The following is a 21,903-nucleotide window of genomic DNA, read 5'->3' as shown; positions in this document are numbered from 1 at the left end:
CCATGCAGAGGGAAATCTGTTATTCTCTTGAGTGGTGGCATTTCCCAGAATGGAGCTCATTTTGATCACCATGATTACTCTGTCCTTTTTGGGAAAGGTTCTATAAGGGTCCCAGGTATGTCCCCCTTAGACGGGGGCCATCGTATGCTCCTCAGGTGTCAGTTAGCAACACTTAAGACAGGGATGGGCAGTAATTTTTGCCCAGAGATCACTCAAATTTTTGAAGTAGCCCCAGGTCACCCTGAAAGGAGTGGGGCTACTCCACCTCCAGACTGATTGGTCTGGGAGTGGGGGAGCATGGGAAGCCCGTGCCCTGCAAGGAACACATGGCACTTTGAAGTGCTGCAGGACCGGGGCGTGGCGAAGGAAGCTTCATGCGGCTCCCCAGCCCCGATTGGCCTGGAGGTGGGGGAGCGTGCAAAGCCTCCTCCGCTCTCCCCTCTTCCCGCCCCCTGGCGAGCAGTGTGTGGTGCTTCAAAGTGCCATGTTCTCCTGGCAGGGTGGGAGGAGGCTTCACATGCTCCCTGCCCCCAGGCCACTTGAGGGAGAGTGCATGAAGCCTTCTCCACTCTGCCCCTGCCCTGCGAGTGGCGCTTTGAAGTGCTGTGTGCCGCTCACAAGGTGGGGGCAGAGCGGAGAGGGCTTCGTGTGCTCTCCTGCCTTCAGGTCCTAATTGGCCTGGGGGCAGAAGAGCAGCAGGGCCTCTGCAGGCTGGATCCACTGTCAAGTCCCTTTTGCCCACCCCGACTTAAGAGCTATTGTCCATGCAGTATTCACTGGGACACTACTCCTCACAATAGGTGAGTGGTGCCTGCACGGTCTCCTAGACAGAAAACATTTAAAATATAAGTACAGAGCCAATATTCATAACTTTACATATAAAAATCATACGAGTATTACTAGCATGAATAGAATTAGCAAAGCTTTCATTTGGGGATGTAATAGTGTAGTTGACGAACTGATAAGCAAAAGTGTATAGGTTAATGCTATAGACTACACGCATTCTCCCCCTCCCCTTGCCAGTAAACTTTTTTAGCAGGCTGGCCAGCAGCCTGGCTCAGTCTTTGCTCCTACTGGGTCCGGGACCTACCCCCACTGCAGCTCCGCATTAAAAGTTTATTAGGAGCTGGAACTATCAGAGGCAGCAGTGCAGGGCGACAGGCAGCCAAAGGGAGCTGGTTTTTAAACTGGCTCCCCTCATGGACCAGCTCCCCTCAGCACTCCGTGCTGCTACCTCTGATACTACTGTAGTCCCCCACTGGCCCCTTGCTCCCTGTAGCACTTCTGCTTTTGAAATGTAGTGAGAGCCCTGGTCTTGCTACATTTCTAAGGTGGAAGTGCTGCCAGTTCCATGCTGTGCCCCCTGACTCCCCTTTTTTCCCCCCACAGAGACAATGCTAGTGGGAACCAACTTTTAAGCCAGCTCCCCCAGCACCAGCTGCTCCCCCCACTGCCTCTCTAAAGGCAGAGGGGGTGCGGGAGGAAGTGACTAGTTGAGTCACTAGCATCTTGCATCCCTACTTTGTACAGAATCTGGGGAAAACACACAACAGTGGGTGCAACAGTGATCTGCCTACTTACATTGAAATCCAATAATGTGACACCAGCCTTCTTGGAAAGGTCCCAGTCTGTCTTGGCCAAACATTTCTACCCTCTAGAGAAAGTGACTGACTTTTCAACATATTTCCGTTTTCTAATGTTAGTAACTTATTTGTATTATTCTTCTATTATGGCCATCCAGCGAATCTGTAGCCATGAAGTGCCCTCGTGCCCAATATGCCTATATCCACCAACTGCAGCTAAGATCACCCGTTGTGGGCATATCTTCTGCTGGGCATGCATTCTACACTATCTCTCCCTGAGTGAGAGAACCTGGAGCAAATGCCCCATCTGTTATGGGTCCATTCACAAGAAGGATCTCAAGAGGTAAGATTTACAGACTACTCAGATTCCTTCATCTGTTTGTAAAGTTGATTCTTGCTACTTAGTTTGTTCCTGTATTGCAGTGTTGTTGCTATGGAAACACGCCAGTATGCAATTGGTGACACCATTACTATGCAGTTAATGAGAAGGGAGAAAAGTGTGTTGATACCACTGCCCAAATCCAAGTGGGTGAATGTAGAGCAGCCCATTCACTTGGGAGGTGAGTACTCCATGAAATCTCTTCTGGAATGTTGGCTGCATGTATGACAAACCTGATTGTGGAAGCAGGTTGCTATGGGAAACCTCACTTAGCTCACTATGGATGCATTTATATATGGCCCATTAGAAACCTTTAGTATTTGAAAGTAACTCAATCCTTGTACTTAATCGAGTTAACTATCATCTCTTAAATTACTAAATTGCAGTCTCCTAAGGTACAGCTACACAGCAACTTTATTTTTAAATAACTAGCGTTATTTTGAAATTTAGTCCACAGCTACACAGCAGGCGGTGATTTTGAAATAATGTTGAATACTGTCAAGCTGGAAGACTTCTTACTCTAACTCCCGTAATCCTCATTGTATGAGTAAGGGAAGTCAGGAAGAGCTTATTCAAAATAATCTGTGTAGATTCTCCCAGTGTTGAAATAAGCTACACAATTGATGGAGCTCAATTTGTGTACCTTATTTCATGTTAAGGTCTTCTCTGTAGACGCACTGCTACTCTAGAACTCCCTTCCTTCCATAAACTTGCTCCAGTACACTGTGTTCCTCTAGTATGGTGCAAGGTCCTGCCATCCCAGAATAATTTACTGAATGTTTGTTCTGTATTTCATAACTATTTATGCATCATTGCAGAGCTCATTTCTTTTTGTTGGTCTTAGTTCTTCATCTGTCTGGGTTTTTTCCTCTTCAACCAATAACTTGGCAGGAGAGTGATTTATTTTAGATTTGACTTTACCATGAATTACAGAATAATTGTAGCAGCAGCATGTATATGATTCTACCAGTGGAATCTCCTGATAGGTGATAGGAAAACTTGCAGATCCTTGGAAACCTATCTCTGGCTTGATTAAGAACATAAGGGCTATACTGGGGCAGACCAAAGGTCCGTCTAGCCCAGTGTTCTGTCTGCTGACAGTGGCCAGTGCCAGGTGCCCCATAGGGGGTGGACTGAGGACAATGACCAAGTATTTTGTCTCCTGCCATTCTTCTCCAGCCTTTGACAAACAGAGGCCAGGAGCACCATTCCTTACCCCCTGGCTAATAACCTTTTATGGACCCAACCTCTATGAAATTATCTAGCTCTTCTTTTAAACTGTTACAGTCCTAGCCTTCACAGCCTCCTCTGGCAAGGAGTTCCACAGGTTGACTGTGCGCTGTGTGAAGAACTTTCTTTTATTAGTTTTAAACCTGCTACCTATTTCATTTGGTGTCCTCTAGTTCTTATATTATGGGAACAAGTAAATAATGTTTGAGCTTCATAGTTATTTATACAGTGTTATACACTTAAAGCACTAATGGAAAAGATCGTGTTACAACTTGTGACTGCTGATAAGTTCTTCACGTTATCACTACTGTTTTATGGGTTATTTTTACCTGTGTGGTCTTTCAACCACTCCTATGCAAGGAAAGAAATTAAACTATTTCTATGCTCTAGGATCCTATATCGGGGGATTGGCCTTTAGAATAATTTCAGATGTTTATCTTAGGTATCGAGAGTTACAATTGCGCATGCATCAGTAACTCTTGAGGGTGGGGACATACAGCACTATATTGATATTGTAATGCTTGGCACTGGGATAACTGCAAACCCAGAAGAATCGGTATTAAGCTTGCTCTTAAAGGAAATCTAAATGTGGCAAAAGATGCAAAATGCACATATAAGATTGCTCTTTGCACCAGAGTAACACTATGAAACTGGGCGATGGTTGCATTTGGAAGAATGAAGATACCTAATGTCCTGTTAAAAGTTTATCTGGGTTTTCAAACACTGAAATTAATAAAAGCAATTTGGGGTAGAGGAAAGGAATATTTTGGTCACTATTTTAAAGTTTAGGTTTGATACCAAACTCTAAGGTTCAGTTCCTAGCCCTCAGTGAGAACCATCATCCTGAGGTCAGCCATCAAAATGAGGGAAGACTAGACTTGTCATTCCTGATGCTGTAAAGGGGTTAAGGCAGGAAATCCTTTTAGACAGTTTATTTAATAAAGAGCTCAAAGGTCCTCCCCTTTTTTAAAATAGAAGCCCATTGTAGAGTCTTTAAATGTAAAGAATCACACACTACAAATATTTGTGAGCAAGTCACTAAAACAAATAGTGTAAACATTCTGCAAGAATTTCTATAGAGACTGTTAACTTCATAATTTGCCATGGGAATTTACAATAAACTGCTCTCCTGTCATAGTAACTTCTTGCCAACACCCTTGTTTATGCACAGATCTAATCTTTAATAGACTTGCCGGCAAAGGGTAGATAAGATTATAATAGGAATGGATAAGTTGAAATTAGAGCTTGCTTCACATTGGGTGTCTACATGGATGTCTTTCTGATATTCTTTCCCTGGCCAGATGAGCAGCACAGCCAATACTCTAAGCTGCTGCTGGCATCCAAGGAGCAGGTGCTTCAGTGGGTGATTTTGGAAGAGAAAGCAGCATTACTCCGACAGTATGAGGAAGAAAAGCACACCACTGAGGCTTGTTTTATCGAGGCAGCTATCCAGGAACTGAAGGTGAGGACTACCCTCCAGTTGTGGTAGATTGTTAATGGTTACTTTATGCTTATTATGTGTGGGGGTTTTTTAAATGAAGGCCACATATTTAGTGACTTTTTTTGTATTATTTGGTGAGGGAAGAGGGAGAATTCTTCAAGTCTGTCAATATAAATATGGGAATTCAGTATCTACTGTAGCAATGATGTGTTAAAGAAAATACTCTTGCTTTGGAGCACTAGATACTAGCAAGGTAGATATTGGTGGCACCTGCTGATCAAAAGCAGCAGTATAAATACAGAAAGGGAATAACTACATACATGCCTATCACTAACAGAACTTTGCCACCAGCTTCTGAATGGTGTCATATCTTCAGAATGAGTTGTGTTGTGTTTGTCTTTGGATAAGGAATAATTCTTGGGGTAGTGGTTCTTTTGTCTTGTCTTTAACCAAACCTGTAAGTGCTTATTTCAGAGCCAATTTGTGACAGATGGCCAAGAGGTAACTTCTGAGTAATTTGATGTCCCTCACTCACCTGGTAACCAGTTCTGTAATAAAGGGACACTTGATCTGTGGCAGTTTGAGATCCAAGGAGAGGGAATAGAAACACTGTCATTGTCCTGGACTAAAGCTGAAATGTGTTCTTTGGGGGTGGCCTACAGGATCGAGAGAGGGTTCTGTCGTCTTCCGACCAGAGTAGCAACAGTGATGTTGCAGGAGCCACAGCAGCTGTAGAAGAATTGGTCCTGATGGAGCGCTCTATGGCCAGGGAGCCTGCAGCTTCCCAGGAGAAAAAGGTGGGTTTTTTGGTCCCTAGAACAAGCACAGTTGGGATCCAACTCTTCGCTATAGTGTAAGATAAGCAGGCAATGAGGATACCTGCCTTTCTCAGAGCATTATACCAGAGATTGTAATTCTTTCTTTCTTCTGAATGGAAGGATGTGAATTGAATACCGATGCTATGCTGTTTCTTCTGTAACAGGGTGTTCTGGCGTACCTTTCCGCATTTGATGAAGAGATAGTGGAAGCACACTCTGATTCTGGGAGCTCCTTTCCTCTTCCCCTGGAAGCAGAAGAGGAGGAGATATCTGAGGTGGACACTAGGAAGTTGGCAGATGTGAATGCTTCAAAAGAAACTAGTCCATCAGATAGTAAATATCAGGAATCTAATGTTACAACCAGCAGTGGACGATTGAGCAACTCCTCTCCTTTTTACTATTTCTATCAAGGTTAGTGGAATGGAGTCTCTGTGGAGGGAGAAAAAAGTGCTCCAGAGGCGGCATTTGTAGCTTCCATGGATTCATGAGCTTGTTATCCCCTATGAAAGAACTTCTTCACACAAGGAAGTCTAAAATTTCTTTTTTAATGTGTGAGACTCAGCTGGGAGGAATAGCTTTGATAAAACAATAATTTCAGGGGAGTTAAGAGTGCCTGAAGTGGAGAAGTGACAAGTGAGTTTCTTCCCTTCTAGCGGAGGATGGACAGTGTATGTATCTTCACCCTGTGAATGTTCGCTGTCTTGTTCGTGAGTATGGCAGCCTGGAAAACAGTCCAGAGAAGCTCACTGCAGCTGTGGTGGAGATAACTGGCTACTCTATGACAGAGGTAACTGCTATAGCTTTCCCCTGTATTCTCAGTGATGGTTTCTTTCCTCAGGGAGGGCAGTTGAGGGCTGATTGGAAAGCTAGTACTAGGAAATAGCAGTTGTCAAGCAATTTCTAATACTTAACTGAAGCACCTCTCTTTTTTTGGGGGGGAGAAGGGGGTGTGCTGGGGGGTAGGGTCAGGATCTGCTTTTCTTGGAAGGCACCTTTGAGGCAGCAATGCCTATAAGCCAGATTTCACCTGGATTGACTGACTTCATTGGTGTAGCTTTCATTCTCTGTTCCTGAGAACATATTAATGTGGAGTACTTGGCAATATAAATATTGCCAAGACTGGGTCTGAGAACAAGTGGTGGGTGATGGTAATGTCATGTCCTAAAAATTGTATGAAACCCATGGTTGGGAAGTAAAAGACTTAGCCTGGAGGCCAATAAGTTCTGCTGCAATTAAATAGCTAATATCTCTTCTCCTTTCAGGATGTGCGACAGCGCCATCGTTACCTATGTCACTTGCCTCTCACCTGTGAGTTCAGCATCTGTGAACTGGCTCTGAAGCCTCCTGTCATATCTAAGGAGACCCTAGAGACATTTTCTGGTTAGTGCTTTCATTCCGTTTCCAAGTAGGGATCATACCCTGTAACCAGTGCTCTTTTTGTGACTGTACTGCCCGGTATGCAGTACTGGCATCTCCAGATACAGTACCAGCACCTCCAGTCAGAGCTCAGCAATTTTTCCCCTGGGATACAGGCACCTTTTTCAGTTATTTACTTATTTTTACCAAAAAAGCACTGCCTGTGACCATGAAGAGTTTGGAAGAAGGGGTAGCTGGGAGGGCAAATGGATAATGTGAATATAAAAGGCTCACTTGTTCTTCAGTCAGGCTAATTGTTCATGATGTTCATATCTAGAACTAGGGATTTGCCCCGCTCAGACTGAAGAATATTTTTGATTTGTCTGCAGCAAGTGAGATTTTTGTGTGTGGAATAGACAAAAATGTGAGAGTATGGACTAATGTGAGTGAATTTCCAGTCATACATGGATACTATGCTACACTTACTGTTTAACTTATCCATAAGTAACTCCAAAACTGGAAAGACTTACCAATTAGCTTTTTAACCTGGTATCCTATGCTTTATGTAACTCTTAGATGACATTGAAAAGAGGAAACGCCTGCGGCAGAAGAAAGCTCGTGATGAACGGCGTCGGGAACGCAGAATTGAGATGGAGGAGAATAAGAAGCAGGGCAAGTGTAAGTCTCTCTTGGGCACAACTAGTGGATTTCTACTTCTATTCACACCTTCCCAGCATTTGAATTGAGAATTTAGGGGATTTGTATTGAGCTACAGTTTGAAGGCCTGCCATGATTAATACATATTCACCATAACTTTGCTGTAAAACTCTAGCATTCTTTCCTTTTACTGAGATGAGTTGTGCTAGCTGGGTCAAAACATTTGACACAGCACAATTAAGTTTCTTCTCTACTATGCCCAGCCTATTGAAGCTGAAGAATGTGGTAGATCTTGCAGTGGAAAGGATGTATTGTATCCCTGTAACTTCCTGGATTCTGTGTCTAAATCCAAAGTCTCCTTTTCAACTGGAAATGTGAAGGAGGAACAAACATCTTCACAGGGATTATCTCTACCAAGGAGCAGGTCTTTTAGTTGGGTTTTTCTCAAGGTGTCAATGACAGTATCATTGTTTTCCTTCAGAGATCACTCCCAAAGCTCTGAAACAACTTAACACTTGCGCACTAGTGACCCATTGCTTACGAACATTGCTTAATATGGAATAATGTTATTAAACACTATTTCTGGTTTTCTCTCTAGATCCAGAGGTCCACATTGCTTTAGAGAACCTGCAGCAGTTTCCTGCCTTCAGTTCTTGCTCAGGAGAACTCACCAGCAGTGAAAATCAGAGCTCCTCTTTGTCACTTCTTGATAGCTCTGTCTCTTTCACAGGTGAGTAACTGTGAGAATACATAGATCAGTGGTCCCCAACCTTCTGAATTAATAAAAAGGGGGGGGGGGGATGTCCAAATGTTGAGCAAAAAATGCACCCTCCCTCCCCAAAAAATCATGGCACCTTTAACTCTCTCTCTCCATCCCCACCATGTTCCCACCATCTGCTGCCCTGTCTCCTCCCCTTGCTCCATCAGCTCCCCTGGTGCCTGCTGCCCCCCCAACCCCTCACCCTCCTCTGCTGTCCTGACTCCTGCCCTTCTCGCTGCCCTCAGCCCTCCTGAGACCTGCCCCCCTCCACCAGTCCTTCTCTCCACCGTGCCCACTCCTCCAGTAGCCCCACTCTGATCATGTGAGCTACCCCCTCTAACACCTCCCTCTACACACCTGCCCTGCCTCTCTCCTCTGGTGCTGGTCCTTCCCCTGCAGGTGTCTGCCCTTCTGCTTCACCCCCAGAATCCCCTGGCACCTGCACCTTCCCTTAGCCCTGCACCCTCCTGGTGCCTCCCCCTTCCCTCACTGCCCCCACCCCCTTTGCCCTCTTTTTCATGCCCCTGTGCCCTCACACATGCCTTGCTCCATCCCCGCCTTCCTCATGCCTACCCCTTCTTTCAAGCCTTCTCCCAGCACCGCCCCTCCCACCATAGCCCCCAATGCCTTTCCCCTCTCCTCTCCCAGCATCACCCTGTCGTCCCCCCCTCCCACTGACACCTCCCCTCCTGCCCTTTTCCTCATTGTCTCCACCTGGTCCCCTGGCATTTTTCTCTCCTCCATGCTTCCCCTTTCTTCTCCTGACCTGCCCCCTCCCCTCAGCACAAGCTCCTTCCTCTCTCACCCTTTCCCCCTATTTTTCTCACACCCCCACCTTCTGCCTTCCAGTTTGTCTGTGATCGGGACCAGCCCCAGTTGCTTCTATGACCCCAGACCATGTGCTGGGCCTGGAGCTGGGCCATGTGGTTTTAAAATGTAAAGACTTGGGCTGTGACATCACGGGCCGCCGGGTGTCTCCCCTCAACTTTTGCGCAGGCGTTTGAACACACTGTGCATGCGTTCCCTTGGATGTCTTGTGAACCAGCGTCTCCCCCCTCAGCTGTTGCATGGCGGCACGCGCACCCCCTCCGTGCAACAGCTGAGAGGGGAGACGCTGGTTCACAAGACATCCGAGGAGCGCATGTGTGGTGTGTTTGCCGTGCATGCGCTTCCTTGGACGTCTTGTGAACCAGCGTCTCCCCCTCAGCTGTTGCGCAGCGGCATGTGCTCCCTCCAGTAGTCTCGCTCACCCTCTAGGGTGTGTGCACCCTACTTTGGAGATCACTGTTTCAAAAATGCTGGCGCGGGCACACAAAAATGCCCCAGTAGTCGCGATGGCTCCCACGGGCACTGTGTTGGGAACCCCTGACATAGATGGATTGATGCAGTCCCTCCCCCAAGCTTTCTGATTCAGAACTCCAAGCTAAACTTCCACTGCTAGCCACAAAATCTGTGTGTTAGTGGTGAAATCCAAAAGTCCAATCTCTAGAAATGGAAGACTAAAGTGTATTTCTTAGGGATGTAAAATCCCATTTAAATGGTTAACCAATTAAAAGGGGTTGAGGGAAGCTGCTCCAGGCCAGGGGGGCTTCCCCCTCCGAGTGCAGGCATGTCAGCTGAGTCTGCCATGGACAGGAAGCTGCTCTAGTCCCTCCAACAGTTAACCTTTCACAGCCCTAATATCTCCATACGTGTTTTGCCTATCATCCCTATGTCTTGTCTCGATCGTGGGTCTGAGCATTGCATTGAGGCCACCACTTACAAGAAACCTCATATTGGAGGAAAAGGAACAGGTACTTCCAAGAAATGCACCTCACTCTCAAGGGGAGTTGGGAAAGGTTGTAACTGTGTAATTCTGCCTTGAGTAAACCACCATTTATTTTTCTTGTGCATTGTAACCTGAGACCTGCTACCTTTAACGCTGAATATAGGAGGCTTCCCTTTTTTAGCTCTGAGAAGGACAAAGGCCAATGACTCTACCACTCTAGGTGAGTCTCATCTTGGGTCTCCTTCCAGCATTCAGGGACAGTCCTTAGTCATTTGCTTTCTAGTAAGAGTTTTATACAAGGACAATCTTAGGACAGTCTGTATAAGATGCAAAATAGCATATGGGAAAATATAGACCGCATGCATTGAGAAATGATAGGCTATAATGCATTAGTTAACTCTGCTGACTGCTTCGTTCACTTCTTTCTCCTCGGGGTATGTCTACATTACCAGGTTATTTTGAAATAAGCTTATTCCTCTTCACAAACAGGAGTCTCTTTGAAATAAGAGGCTTGGTAGTATGGATGCTCGCCTTGCTATTTTGAAATAAGGAGTTATTTTGAAATCTCCAATGCCAGACATGCCCTTAGTTCCACAAATGTGGGATTTTGCTAATGTAATTGACTTTCCTGGTCTGATAATCTAGTCTCTGCAGAATCTGTCTCGACTCCATTGTCAACTGCTGCTAGCCTGGTTAGCCCATCATTATGTATTGGGAGCCTGGAAGAAGAATCTACCTTCCCCTCTTTTGCCCAGGTAAATCCTCCTTTCTCTAAAATAGCATATGCAACAGAACCCCCCAACTGACTGTCTTGATGTTTTCTCCCTGGCCTGAAGTTTAAAACCTCAAAGCAAGGCCTACTGGCTGCTAAAATGGGAGGATCTTACCTCTCAGAGTTTATTGATGTTGGCAAAAGACCCGTAATACTAAAACAGTCCTTGAAGGTTGTGTTATACAAACTGCATCATTTCCGTACAACTTCCTTAGGGTATGGAAGGGGATGCTAGCAGATAGGTCTTGGTAAGCTTTTTTATGCTTTTTTTTCTCATGCTTTTTCCTCTGCTCTTTTCTCACCATACTTGATAGATGTTGAGGGTTGGAAAAGCAAAGCCAGAAAAGTGGCCCAAAGCTGCCTCAGACACAAGAGGTAAGGAAATCCTCCTTTTGAAAGCCTATTTCCAGTGATTAAATTTGGACTGAATTTGGCAAGCCCCTATTCTGGCCAATTTCATGGCCAGAGGATTTTAAAACTTGTCAATATCAGATATTTCCATCTGAAATGTCAGTGTTCTAACTATAGAGGTCCTGTCCTAAAATGGGATTTAGGAGTGTGGAGTTACAAAATTGTAGTAGAGGGGTCCCCAAGATAACTATTCTCACTTCTGTGCTGCCTTCAGAGCTGAGCTCTGAAGGCAGCACCCTTCTAGCAGTTAGAGGTAGTTCTGGGAGGTGGAGGTGGGTAGAATCTCCCCCATACTGTTGGGAGAACCCCTGCAGGAGTTCATTCCATGCCAGAGACAGATTAAGGTAGGTGCCCCTCGTCAACTTGAGATTCCCCCCCAGGAAAAATGGTTGTACCAGCCTTGGACCTCAGAGGTTTCTTCCTACTAAACAGCTATAGGGGAAGAAGCCTCAAGCCTGGACTGGAGTGGCTGGGTGTAGGATGCCCCCAGGGGAGGAGAGCCAGAGCCCAGGCTATTACTGCTGAGGGAGTCCCCTGCCCAGAAGAAGCTGCTGCAGGACAAAGCCCCAACCTTGGCACCTAGATCTGGAGCTGTGGCAGGAGCCCAGCTTCCAGGCTGTTGCAGTATACAAATGAGGGAGTATTGCCCTTGTTTCCTGTACTGCCTCTGGAGGTGGGTCTAATGAGGGGGAACAACTCCTGTCCTTCCCCAGAACAGCATCTAGGAGCCGCAGGGGAGATCAGATTTCACAGGGACGTGCTGATTTCACATTCTGACATTTTTCACTGCCATTAAATTGGTAGGGCTCTAACCTGCATAATTTCAGGTGTAATCGCTACTGAATAAAAGCACTCTTGTACAACCTCGGCAATACAACTCTTCCATCATCTGTAGGGCTTTGCTAAATTCATGGTTTGTTTTGACCAACTAATGGTCATAGGATTTTTAAAAATGTAAACTTCATGATTTAGTTACAGAAATCTGAAATTTCTTGGTGTAATTGTAGGAGTCCTGACACACAAGGAGGCATGAGTGGTGTTGCAAGGTTATTGTATGGGGGTTATGATATTGCTTCCCTTCTGCATTACTGCTGGCAGTGCTGCTGCCTTCAGTGGGCAGCTGGAGGGAAGCAGCTACTAGCTGGATTGCCAGCTCTGGAGGCAGAGCTGGTACCAGCAGCAGTGCGGAAGTGAGAATGGCAATACTGTGACACCCCTCCTCTGCAATGCCCTTTGAGTTAGGACCCCCCAATTTGCTATCCTCTACTACACAGACTTCACAAGGGAAAGGTGCACAAGATCAGATGGCATGATCTTCACATACTTTTTGTGGCTGTGAATTTGGTAGGTAAGGCCTTAATTTTTTGGCCTTTCTAGAAATCTTCTTCCTTCCAGATCAGAATACCCTGGCACCTCCTGCTCCAGCAGATAGTGATGGAGAGAGTGACAACTCTGACCGTATACCTGTGCCCAGCTTCCAGAACTCCTTTAGCCAAGCTATTGAGGCAGCCTTCCTAAAGTTGGACAAGCCGTCCACAGCGGACTCCCTTTCTGGTAAGAGCAGAGCAAACTTTTCAGGTGACCAATTACCATTTGCTGTTCCTTGATAGAAGGAATCCTTCCTCCCAGTGTACAGGAACCATAAAAGCCCCATTTGTAGCTGGGCAAGTTTCTCCCAGTGCTGGCACTGCATAAGTTATATGGTGTCCCCACCCAAGTCTTTGCATAGCAGTGTAGTGGTATGCTGGGGATAGAATTGTAACAACACTAGAACCATTCTGAGCAGTGCCAAGCTGCAGAGTTGCTCAGAGGCAAACTGAAGGAGCTACTCTTAAGTTACAGTGGAAGTTACACCTGCCTTAACAGGCCCAGAATCACATAAGCATTGTGATGGCTTAAAACCACATTCTCTTACTCCTGGACTGCACCTGAGTTGGTCCTGAGAGGCACAGCATACAATTGTATCTTCAGCATTCACCATGCACCATCTTCTTGCTGCTCACTGTCAGGGTGGGCAATTTTTGATGGGGTACACTCAGAGCTGGCCCAAGGTATGGGCCAACCAGGCTATTGCCTGGGGTGCCCCATTGTAAGGGGCACCGTGCAGGGCTGCTGGGCTATTGCCGGGGGTGGGGCCTTGCATGCGCTGGGGTCTTGGGATGCACGAATGGCTCAGGCAGGCCCTGGGGGCACTCCAAGAATTTGGTAAGGGGTCAAGAGCTGCACTCTTCCTTTATTGATGGAGGAGGTGCAGGGTTTGGGGTGGAGGTGGCATGCAGAAGGGAACTTGGCATTGGGGATTGGGTGTGGAATCCTTTAAGTTGGGTGAAGTATAGGACTTGGGACAGAGGATTGGGGTGTAGGGGAGTGTGCAGGAGAAGATTCTGACCTAGGTCAGAAATGCAGGAGGGGGTACAGGGGTTTGGATTGTGACCTGGGGAAGGTGATAGGGTTACTGGGAATCTGGGTTATATAGGTCAGGGGTACAGGAGGGGGAGCAGAGTGGGTAGGGACAGTGAAGGGATAGGGTGCTTGAGGCAGGCCCTGGCTAGGAGGCACTTACCTATATGGCTCCTGGCTGGCAGCCAAAGTGGTTCCTCAGGCAGGCTCCCTGCCTTCCATGCCCCCACGTGCTCAGAGTGGCTGATTGCAGAGACCATGTACTTCTCTGAGCACGGCTAGTTCTGGGGGCAGGGAGGTACTTTGTGGCTTGCCTGCCCTGCAAACACTGCCCAGGCAGAGAGCATGTTGCCCCAGCAACTGGCCACTCTGAAGAGCAGGGCAGATAGGAAGCCTGCCCGAGGCTCCTGTTGCACCACAGGCCAGATAGGGCAGCTTGGTGGGCTTGGGTCAACCCACAGGCTGTAATTTGCCTGCCTTTGCCCTATGAGCAAGGATTGGTCATCTGTGGTAAGATGGGCTTAGCTCATCCCAAAGTTTTTTGTGGTCTCTGGAACTTCCATGACACATTCTGCAGCCAACTGTAGTTATATAGAAGTTCCCTAACTAATTCATATATTGATGCTGTCATTTAAATGAATATGCATTGAATGATGTACTAGTCTGTTAAATGCTGCCATCCAACTTGCAGTTGCAGTGTGTTGCAAATGCACTTGTTCTTAACCCTTATGAATGGGGTTTCTGTTGCCAAACAATAGAAAACAAGATTCTAAGTACATACATTGGAACTAAATCTCCCAATTTATTCACAATGAAGTGGGAAAAATCACAGGACCTGGGGAGAAATATGGCTTGATCTAAGCCAGTTTTTTTTCTTTTTACAGAGGAAAAGGGAGGCAAGAAAAGAAAGAAGCAGAAACAGAAGCTGCTATTTAGCACCTCAGTTGTCCACACAAAGTGATGCTGCTGTCTAAAAGTTCTGTTTCCTGGTTTTCATTTGCTTTTTGTTTTGCTGCTATAGTTTAAGTATTTAAGCTTGATCAGACTAAATCCATGTTTCTAGGCCTTGAGGGAAGAAGGCCCATCATTTAATTCTAGCACATTTGGATGGTTTATACCAAAATTAAAGTATTAAGAGAAACTGAACCTGGCTACCTTTATCCAAGGTTTCCAGTTTGTGCCAAGTCAGTTCTTTTGGCCCATCAACAATTTAAATATTTCTATTGCTATCTGTGGCATTGCCAGTTGTTGCAGTGTGGTTTTTCATTCAAAAGGCAGAGAACCTCTACTGTCCCTACCTGTGTATAAGAGAAACAGTACATAGTATCTGGCAATAGGTGCAGTTTGCTGTAAAGCAAATTCTTTTTCTTAGCAAGTGCAGTTCGCCCCCTGCTGGAAAGATGCAATAATGAAGAGATTCCTGATTCTAAATTGTAGAGGAAGGAGGGGTCTTAATCTTCAAAATGATGACACAAATAGCTGATGATACTCACTCCTTCTGGTACCTAAGGATTAGACCAAGGGTGGAAATAAAGTAGATCTTTTATCAACCTCAAATTACAATTCATTCTGAAATGTAGAGTCCAGGATTTATGTCAAAGTAACTTTACATTGGAATGCAAAGTGGTTACATTATTGTGACCACATGGATGTGGTAAGACTGCAATATTTAGCCAGCACAGGTTAAAAAGAATTTCTTTGTCTGCATGATCTGGAATAAACCACCAGCTCTTGATAACTAGACTGGGTGGTTTTTTGAGACCAGCTGCATTTGAATCAAGGGAATAGGTGACATCTTTGATATCTGCAGATTTGTTAACCTCACAGTAGCAAACCAGGCTGTCCTATCTTTTGAGGACAGGGGCCTTATTTTGCTTTTTGTAGGGATGTAAGTTGGATTGTTCTAGGCTCATCTTACTATAAACAAATCTTTTTCCTCTCTCTCTCTCTCTCTCCCTCTCCCCTTGCCCCTTCCCCCCCCATCACCCACTTTTTTTTGGGAGTGGTCTCATTCTGCATTGCCTGTGGTTTAATTTGAAGCTAATGAGCTAAGTGGTATGGATTTTCATTAAATAAAATGAACTGTAGGTGTAATGTACCAGCAGTGGTGAACAGTTGCAATAAATCATATGCACAACTGGAATTGGTGGTGGGGGAGGTTCTTTCTCTGTACTCTGGCATGCTTGTTAGGGCTCGATTTGAAAAGTGTTTTTTCTGTTAGGCTGAGCAGATGCTGCCTGAAAAGGCTTCCTTTACAGCCAGTTGTAAAGGCAAAGAATGTAGCTGTGCCCCTAAGCTTCTAGCTCTTCCTTACAAAGTATTGAGTTTTCTTAAGTTCCTTAACTTATCAGGAATGTCCAAGTCTTGTCTAGGGATGTGAATTGGTTAACTAATCAAATCAACAATTTCAGTTGACTACTTGATTAGTCAATATGAGGGTGAGGGGACTGCTTCAGCTGCAGCTCTGCACTTTAACAGCAGTCCTGGACTAGTGGGACCAAGGGGGGAGGGGGCAGGGGGAGGAGAAGATGAGGCTAAACAATAAAGCAGCAGCTGTATAAAGTGGGGAGGGAAGGCTGAAGTCTCAGCTCCCCAGCCCTGTCCATTTTCCCTCTGCCTTGCAAGCTCCATGGAGTAAGAAACACACTGGTAAAAATCCATCAAGAGAGCCAGACAAGCTCAAGCTCCCTGGGGCTGAGGCAGGTTTACCTCTCCTTGCCTGCCTTTCTCTGCCTCCTTTACTTCCCAATGCCCTTCCCTTCCTGAAGGTGCAAAGAAATGCCAATCGCTGTACTGTTCAACACAGTCACTAATAAACCCGTGTGGGGCAGCAGAGGCAGGAGGAAACAGTTCTGAGAGCAGCCAGATATCATTACCTACTTGAGTCAGGAGCAAAGCAGCATCCTCAGCCTGCAGCACAAAATAAGGACTTCAGCCTGCAGCTGAAAAGTGAGCTAAGGGAAGAATTGGGGAGCTGACATGAAGTGCTTCCTTGGGAACTACCTGGGTGTTAGAGAAGGGGAAGGATGCAGAAAGAGATACCAAGTAAGCAAATGCCCAGGGTGGAGCATGCTGCAGCACCTACCTAGGTACTGGGTCCAAACCTGCAATATGTAGTCCCCTCTGAGCAGTGTGTGATTAGCTGAGGGGGAGCATAGTGCCTGTAACCCTATTTGTGTTACGTTAACCCTGTACTTTAATATGCACCCTAGCCCCATTGCCCAACCCTGGGGAATAAGCATTCTGGCAGCAGGAAGCAGCATTGCAGGGATGAGGGAGGCATCCCTAGTCTTGTCTGTCTTGGATATGCTGGAAGAGACTATGCCATGGGTTCCCAAACTGTGGTGTCTGAAGAAATTCCAGAGGGGGTGTGAGGCAACCCAGCCCTACACATACCCCATCAATCCCACCCTGAGTGTTGCTATTTTTTTGGGATGGGGGCATGAGGGTTTCTCAAATCAAAAAGGGGGTGGTGATGCTGAAAAATTTGGGAACCACTGCTCTGTGCAGTGAATCTCACCCCCCCTTTAAGAAAAGGGGAGCTGTTGAACTCTTAAAGGTGTCTGAACTTTTCTCTAGCATGTTATTAGTATGAAGAACTACAGTCAGTTCCTCTTCAGCTCTTCCTTAATATCAGAACGATCTGCCAGACTTTTTCTAGTAACTTAAGAAAAGTTATACTACACCAGACCAAAGGTCTGTCTAGCCCAGTGCCCTGTCATCTTGCCTAGTTGTAACTGATGGACCTGTCCTCCCTTCACCTGTCAGTCTTGGCCTTCACAGCAGCCTCTCGCAGAGTTCCATGGGTTTACTGTGTGTTGTGTGAAGAAATCCTTTGTTTAAGCTTGATGCTTTAGTTTGTGAGTAAATAATTCTTTATTTACTTTCTCCACACCAGTCACTTTATAGGCTCAAACCTCCCCCCCATTTTCTTTTCCAATTTGCAAGGTCCAATCCTATTAATCACTCATAAGGAAGCATAACAAGGAATAGTGGTACTTTAGACTAATTAATCAAGAAATTAGAACATAAGCCTTTGTGATAATTCACTTTTAGATGTCATCCAACTTGTTTTTGCTGAAAGTGACTTAACACCACTACCTTTCTGAAACCTGTTACAGCTTGACCCCTGATTTTTGTTGCCCTTTTCTTTTCCAGTCCCAGTTTTGTGGAGGTTTTTTTGAGATGGGAATAAAAGGAAACTTGAACGTTTCTCACGGTCATAAAACATCAAATCTATACATTACATTCCTTTGTGCTCCCATTTTACTTAACACCAACTGGTTGTCTCTTCATGTGAGTACAAACTGCTTTGTTTATAAAAGCATTCACCTAAAACATCCCACAACATATTCTTGCAAATAAGAGAAACTTAATGAGTTCTGGTCAAGCACCCTCTCAAGCTTGTCTATACCAGCTCTTCCACTTGAGAAACTGAATTAGTTTGAGGCAATTTGAATAAAAATATGCATAGAACTTTCCTTTAACAATGCCTCCAATCCTCCCTTGACAGCTATGACTATTTTAACCTGGATGTGCTATGCGCTTTAGCCCTGGGTGTTTTGCAGCCTAAACTTTATGAAGGTTGAATTTCCATAAATAGTGGAGAGCAAAACACCCACTCTCAGGATGATTCATTCTCAAAGCAGCAATGGTGCATCTTTCCTTCAGTACAATTTACTCAGCAGTTTGAATACATTACCAACACATTTTAATCAATACCCAGACATAAGTATTGTCTCTTGATGGTAGCAGGGCAGCTACTCAAGACATCTAACTGTCAAACAGGTTTAGCCACAGACTTCAGAAGCAGGGCACTATAACAATCCTCAAAGAAATAACCTCTATGGGATACTAACTCAGTTTCACCTCAGCTACTGTAAAAAAGTAATCCTGATCTAATACCGGAATGATTCCCAGAGATAGGTATAGTTGGAGGAGGAGCTTAACCTAGAGCAGTCTTTAGGCCTGTTTTAAAAACTAAGCAAGCTCTAACTAATAGAATTTGTGTCCCAGGGGACAACTTGTTGAAAGGTAGCCTTCCATTTCCCCTCTCCTGGCTTGAAGAGATTCAGGCTTTTGCTTAAATAAAAGTGCTGCATTAGCTGAATTTTAAGGCTGCTGCCCAGTGATTTCACCAGAAATCGTTTTACCCTTTCCTTTATTTTCACAAGATCAAAATACAGTTAGAGATGCCTTGATTCTCATTTACTTAGCACAGGGCAGGCAGCCCAAGACATCTTTTAACAGGGTAGTTTTCCCAGTGCCTTACAGAAAGCACCACATTAGATTTAAAGTTTATGTTCAGTCTGTCTCTACACAGTCTTCTTCATCTCCACTGTGAAAATGCTCCTCCTCCACTTCTGTAAGGGAACAGCTTAGCAGAGACTTCTGGATGGACTGTCTTTCCTCTGTAACAATGATGAGGAGGCATAGTATGAAAAAAATTCATTATTCAATAGGTTTCAGAGGGAAGAACAGAGTTACATAGCTACAGTGATAAGACAGCCAGCTCTACCAAATAACCAGAGGCTGCAACAACACCCAAGTCCCCAAAAGTCCATGTGTAACAAAGTCCTTTTTGAAAGGTAGGAATAGAGCAGCCGCTTACCTTCACTGGTGCAATTATGCAATAGTAGCAGGAGCTGTTTCCTGTTGTACTGAACTAAAAATTTTTGACATGTTCTTATTGTCCCTGTTGAAGAAACAAGGGAACAAAGTCTGTATGATAGAGAACTAAAGCAAATTAAACACTACAGAGCAGAGCAAAAGTACATTTTAATGATATAATGTATTCTCCCTGTTCAACCAGGAAGTAGGAGTGTTATGGATCAAAAAACAAGAACATCACAGACCATAAACTACAGAAACCAGGCTGAACAGCAAGGAAAACTCTTACTTCCCACCGTTTGATATTTGTTAACACTTATTTGCCCAAACTTGCAAACCGCAGCAATACCAGGTGTCGTTTTCCTTCATTTAAGACTTAATCAAAAGTTTCCTGAGGACAGATGGTACCCAAGTTTGATGGGGGTGGCCAGCTCTTTGATGTAAATACTGAATTCATAGGGGTTAGGAAAATAGTCACACATGCAAAGTAGGTGGGCTTTTGTTTTTAAACAGTATAATGAACAGAGTAGTGAACAATTCAGCAGAATGAAAAAAATACCAGAGGTATAGAGGCCTCAGCACAACAAAAAATGTTTTAGCTTTTGGATTATCTATTTCAAGCCATTAAAGGGAAATTTGTATTAGCCTCAGTGAGGCAGAATCTGAGCGCACCTTCTGTCACAACTAGAAACATTAAACAACAGGGCTCTTCACTACTTTCTAATCATTGCAAGAATAGTAAGACACTCAAGATCTCAAAGTTCTGAGATTGAAGTGTCACAAGCTACCAAAAACACTCTTGAAAACCTTACCTCCAACATGTAATGTGTTGAAAAAACAGGAATAGCGCTGGTTCCTGTTCTCTAAGTAAGTGACAAAGGGAAGAGCTGACCAGAGGAGCCTATAAAAGTCCTTTCGGCATCGCAAGAGAACTATGCCTGTGTAGGCATTCAGGTATTTCACTGGGCACAGAAAATAACTGATTAGTACAAATGACATTTAATTGCTTAACATTAGAGTGTAATTCAGAAATGCTGGTTTATTCACAGAACCTCCTCTCTTATACTGCTGAAGTTCCAAGTCGCTTTTAGGGAGGAAGCAAAAGCTCATGTTCTAGTTCCACATTCGTGCAGCCACACCATTAAAAGGAAACAAGCCACTGCAAGGGGGCAAGGCGAGTCCCTCCCGAGCCCTCCTTCCTTAGCAGCCACTGGCCTCCAGGACCCCCCCGCCCCCGTTGGCCTGACCGGGGGTCGGGCGGGCGCGCACCTGTGAAGGAGATGGAGCAGCACGCCAGCCCGTAGTCCCCGTGGGCGCGGGCAATGGCCTCCTTCACCGCCGCGCCCACCGCCCGCTCGTCCATGCACGGCCGGCAGCGCGGCTCCTCGGACACCAGCTCACACAGCAGGTACCTGCAAGGCGAGGCAGCCGCGTTAGCGCGCGACGGGAGGGGGCGGGGCCGCGCGGAGCAGGGAGCGCTGCCTCACCTGTGCTTGAACCGCACCATCGCCGCCTCGGCTGCGCGCGCACTGGCGCGCGGGACACGGAGTCCGCCGCACGCTTCAGCCAATGGGAGCGTCGCCGCTGGCCCCCGCAGCCAATCAGCACGCCGCCGCGGGGGGAGGGACGAGAAACACCGCGATGGCGCGGCGGCTCACGTGCGCTTTTGCGTGCTGGGCCGCGGCGCTGGCGGGGTAGGGGGCGCGAGCGCGCGGGCTCCTCCTTGCTGCTGCTGCCTGGTGGCGCAGAGCCCCGCCCCCGCCCTCCGCTGCGGCCGGCGCCAGCCCGCGCGGGGGCAGCAGAGCCTCGCGCAGCGCCCAGGCCTCCCGCTCGCGCCGCCTGCGCCAGCCGGGCCGGGGCGGGGCCACACGCGGGCGCCCCCAGCGTCGGCCCCCGCCGGCAGCTAGCGGCTCTCGAGCGCCGGCCTCGGCCTCGCCCCGCCCCGCCCCGCCGCTGGCCCGAGGGGCCGGTCGCAGCCTCCGGCCGGGCAGCGCCTCCCCTCTCGCGCCGGGCAGACTTACCCCCCCCCCCGACCGCAATTGTGAGAGGCGGCCCCGCCCCGCCCTCATCTGCCCCCCCAGCTCCCTTGTCCTCGCCTGCCCCCCCTCAGCCCCCTCGCCTGCCCCCCTTGTCCTCGCCTGCCCCCCCTCAGCCCCCTCGCCTGCCCCCTTAGTCCCCTCGCCTGCCCCCCCTTGTCCTCGTCTGCCCCCCTCAGCCCCCTCGCCTGCCCCCCCTCAGCCCCCTCGTCTGCCCCCTTAGTCCCCTCGCCTGCCCCCCCTTGTCCTCGTCTGCCCCCCTCAACTCCCTTGTCTGCCCCCCAGCTCCCTTGTCCTCATCTGCCCTGGACCCCCTTAGCTCCTCCGTCCTCATCTGCCCCCTCCCAGCTCCCTTGTCCTCATCTGCCCCCCTTTCAGCCTCCTTGTCTTCATCTGCCCTGGACCCCCTCAGCCCCCTTGTCCTCATCTGCCCCGCCCCCTCTCAGCTCCATTGTCCTCATCTGCCCCGCCCCCTCTCAGCTCCCTTGTCCTCATCTGCCCTGGACCCCCTTGGCCCCTCCGTCCTCATCTGCCCCGCCCCCTCCAGCTCCCTTGTCCTCATCTGCCCCGCCCCCCCTCAGCCTCCTTGTCCTCATCTGCCCTGGACCTCCCCTCAAACCCCTTGTCCTCATCTGCCCTGCCCCCCCAGACCCCTTGTCCTCATCTGCCCTGGACCCCCCCT

At 47.1% G+C, this 21,903-nt stretch overlaps 2 protein-coding genes across 3 annotated transcripts in view; one reads left to right on the top strand and one right to left on the bottom strand.

The window, feature by feature from the left end:
* RNF10 (ring finger protein 10) overlaps positions 1 to 15,718 on the top strand; it is a 32,996-nt gene extending 17,278 nt beyond the window's left edge. The window contains exons 5-17 of one of the 2 annotated variants that reach the window (XM_075898078.1): positions 1,742 to 1,926; positions 2,007 to 2,143; positions 4,494 to 4,654; positions 5,296 to 5,430; positions 5,616 to 5,862; positions 6,105 to 6,238; positions 6,714 to 6,831; positions 7,384 to 7,485; positions 8,063 to 8,194; positions 10,638 to 10,747; positions 11,079 to 11,139; positions 12,553 to 12,729; positions 14,460 to 15,718. In XM_075898078.1, the coding sequence (XP_075754193.1) occupies positions 1,742 to 1,926; positions 2,007 to 2,143; positions 4,494 to 4,654; positions 5,296 to 5,430; positions 5,616 to 5,862; positions 6,105 to 6,238; positions 6,714 to 6,831; positions 7,384 to 7,485; positions 8,063 to 8,194; positions 10,638 to 10,747; positions 11,079 to 11,139; positions 12,553 to 12,729; positions 14,460 to 14,536 (1,776 nt within the window). In that variant the 3' untranslated portion in view covers positions 14,537 to 15,718. The remainder of the gene's footprint in view (positions 1 to 1,741; positions 1,927 to 2,006; positions 2,144 to 4,493; positions 4,655 to 5,295; positions 5,431 to 5,615; positions 5,863 to 6,104; positions 6,239 to 6,713; positions 6,832 to 7,383; positions 7,486 to 8,062; positions 8,195 to 10,637; positions 10,748 to 11,078; positions 11,140 to 12,552; positions 12,730 to 14,459) is intronic. The other variant, XM_075898079.1, reaches the window with a different exon arrangement.
* A 1,939-nt stretch (positions 15,719 to 17,657) lies between these two features.
* POP5 (POP5 ribonuclease P/MRP subunit) lies at positions 17,658 to 20,976 on the bottom strand. The gene is made up of 5 exons (XM_075898080.1): positions 20,673 to 20,976; positions 20,455 to 20,597; positions 19,998 to 20,147; positions 19,187 to 19,270; positions 17,658 to 18,986 (listed from the first exon to the last, which is right to left on the bottom strand). The coding sequence occupies exons 1-5, from the start codon at positions 20,690 to 20,692 to the stop codon at positions 18,880 to 18,882; spliced, it is 504 nt and encodes a 167-aa protein (XP_075754195.1). The 5' UTR covers positions 20,693 to 20,976; the 3' UTR covers positions 17,658 to 18,879.
* Positions 20,977 to 21,903: the final 927 nt, after the last annotated feature.

Source organism: Pelodiscus sinensis, chromosome 15, assembly GCF_049634645.1.
Source record: "Pelodiscus sinensis isolate JC-2024 chromosome 15, ASM4963464v1, whole genome shotgun sequence".
NCBI lineage: Eukaryota > Metazoa > Chordata > Testudines > Trionychidae > Pelodiscus > Pelodiscus sinensis.
The sequence above is the reverse complement of the archived record's forward strand: the minus strand, read 5'-3'. Positions and strand labels throughout refer to the sequence as shown.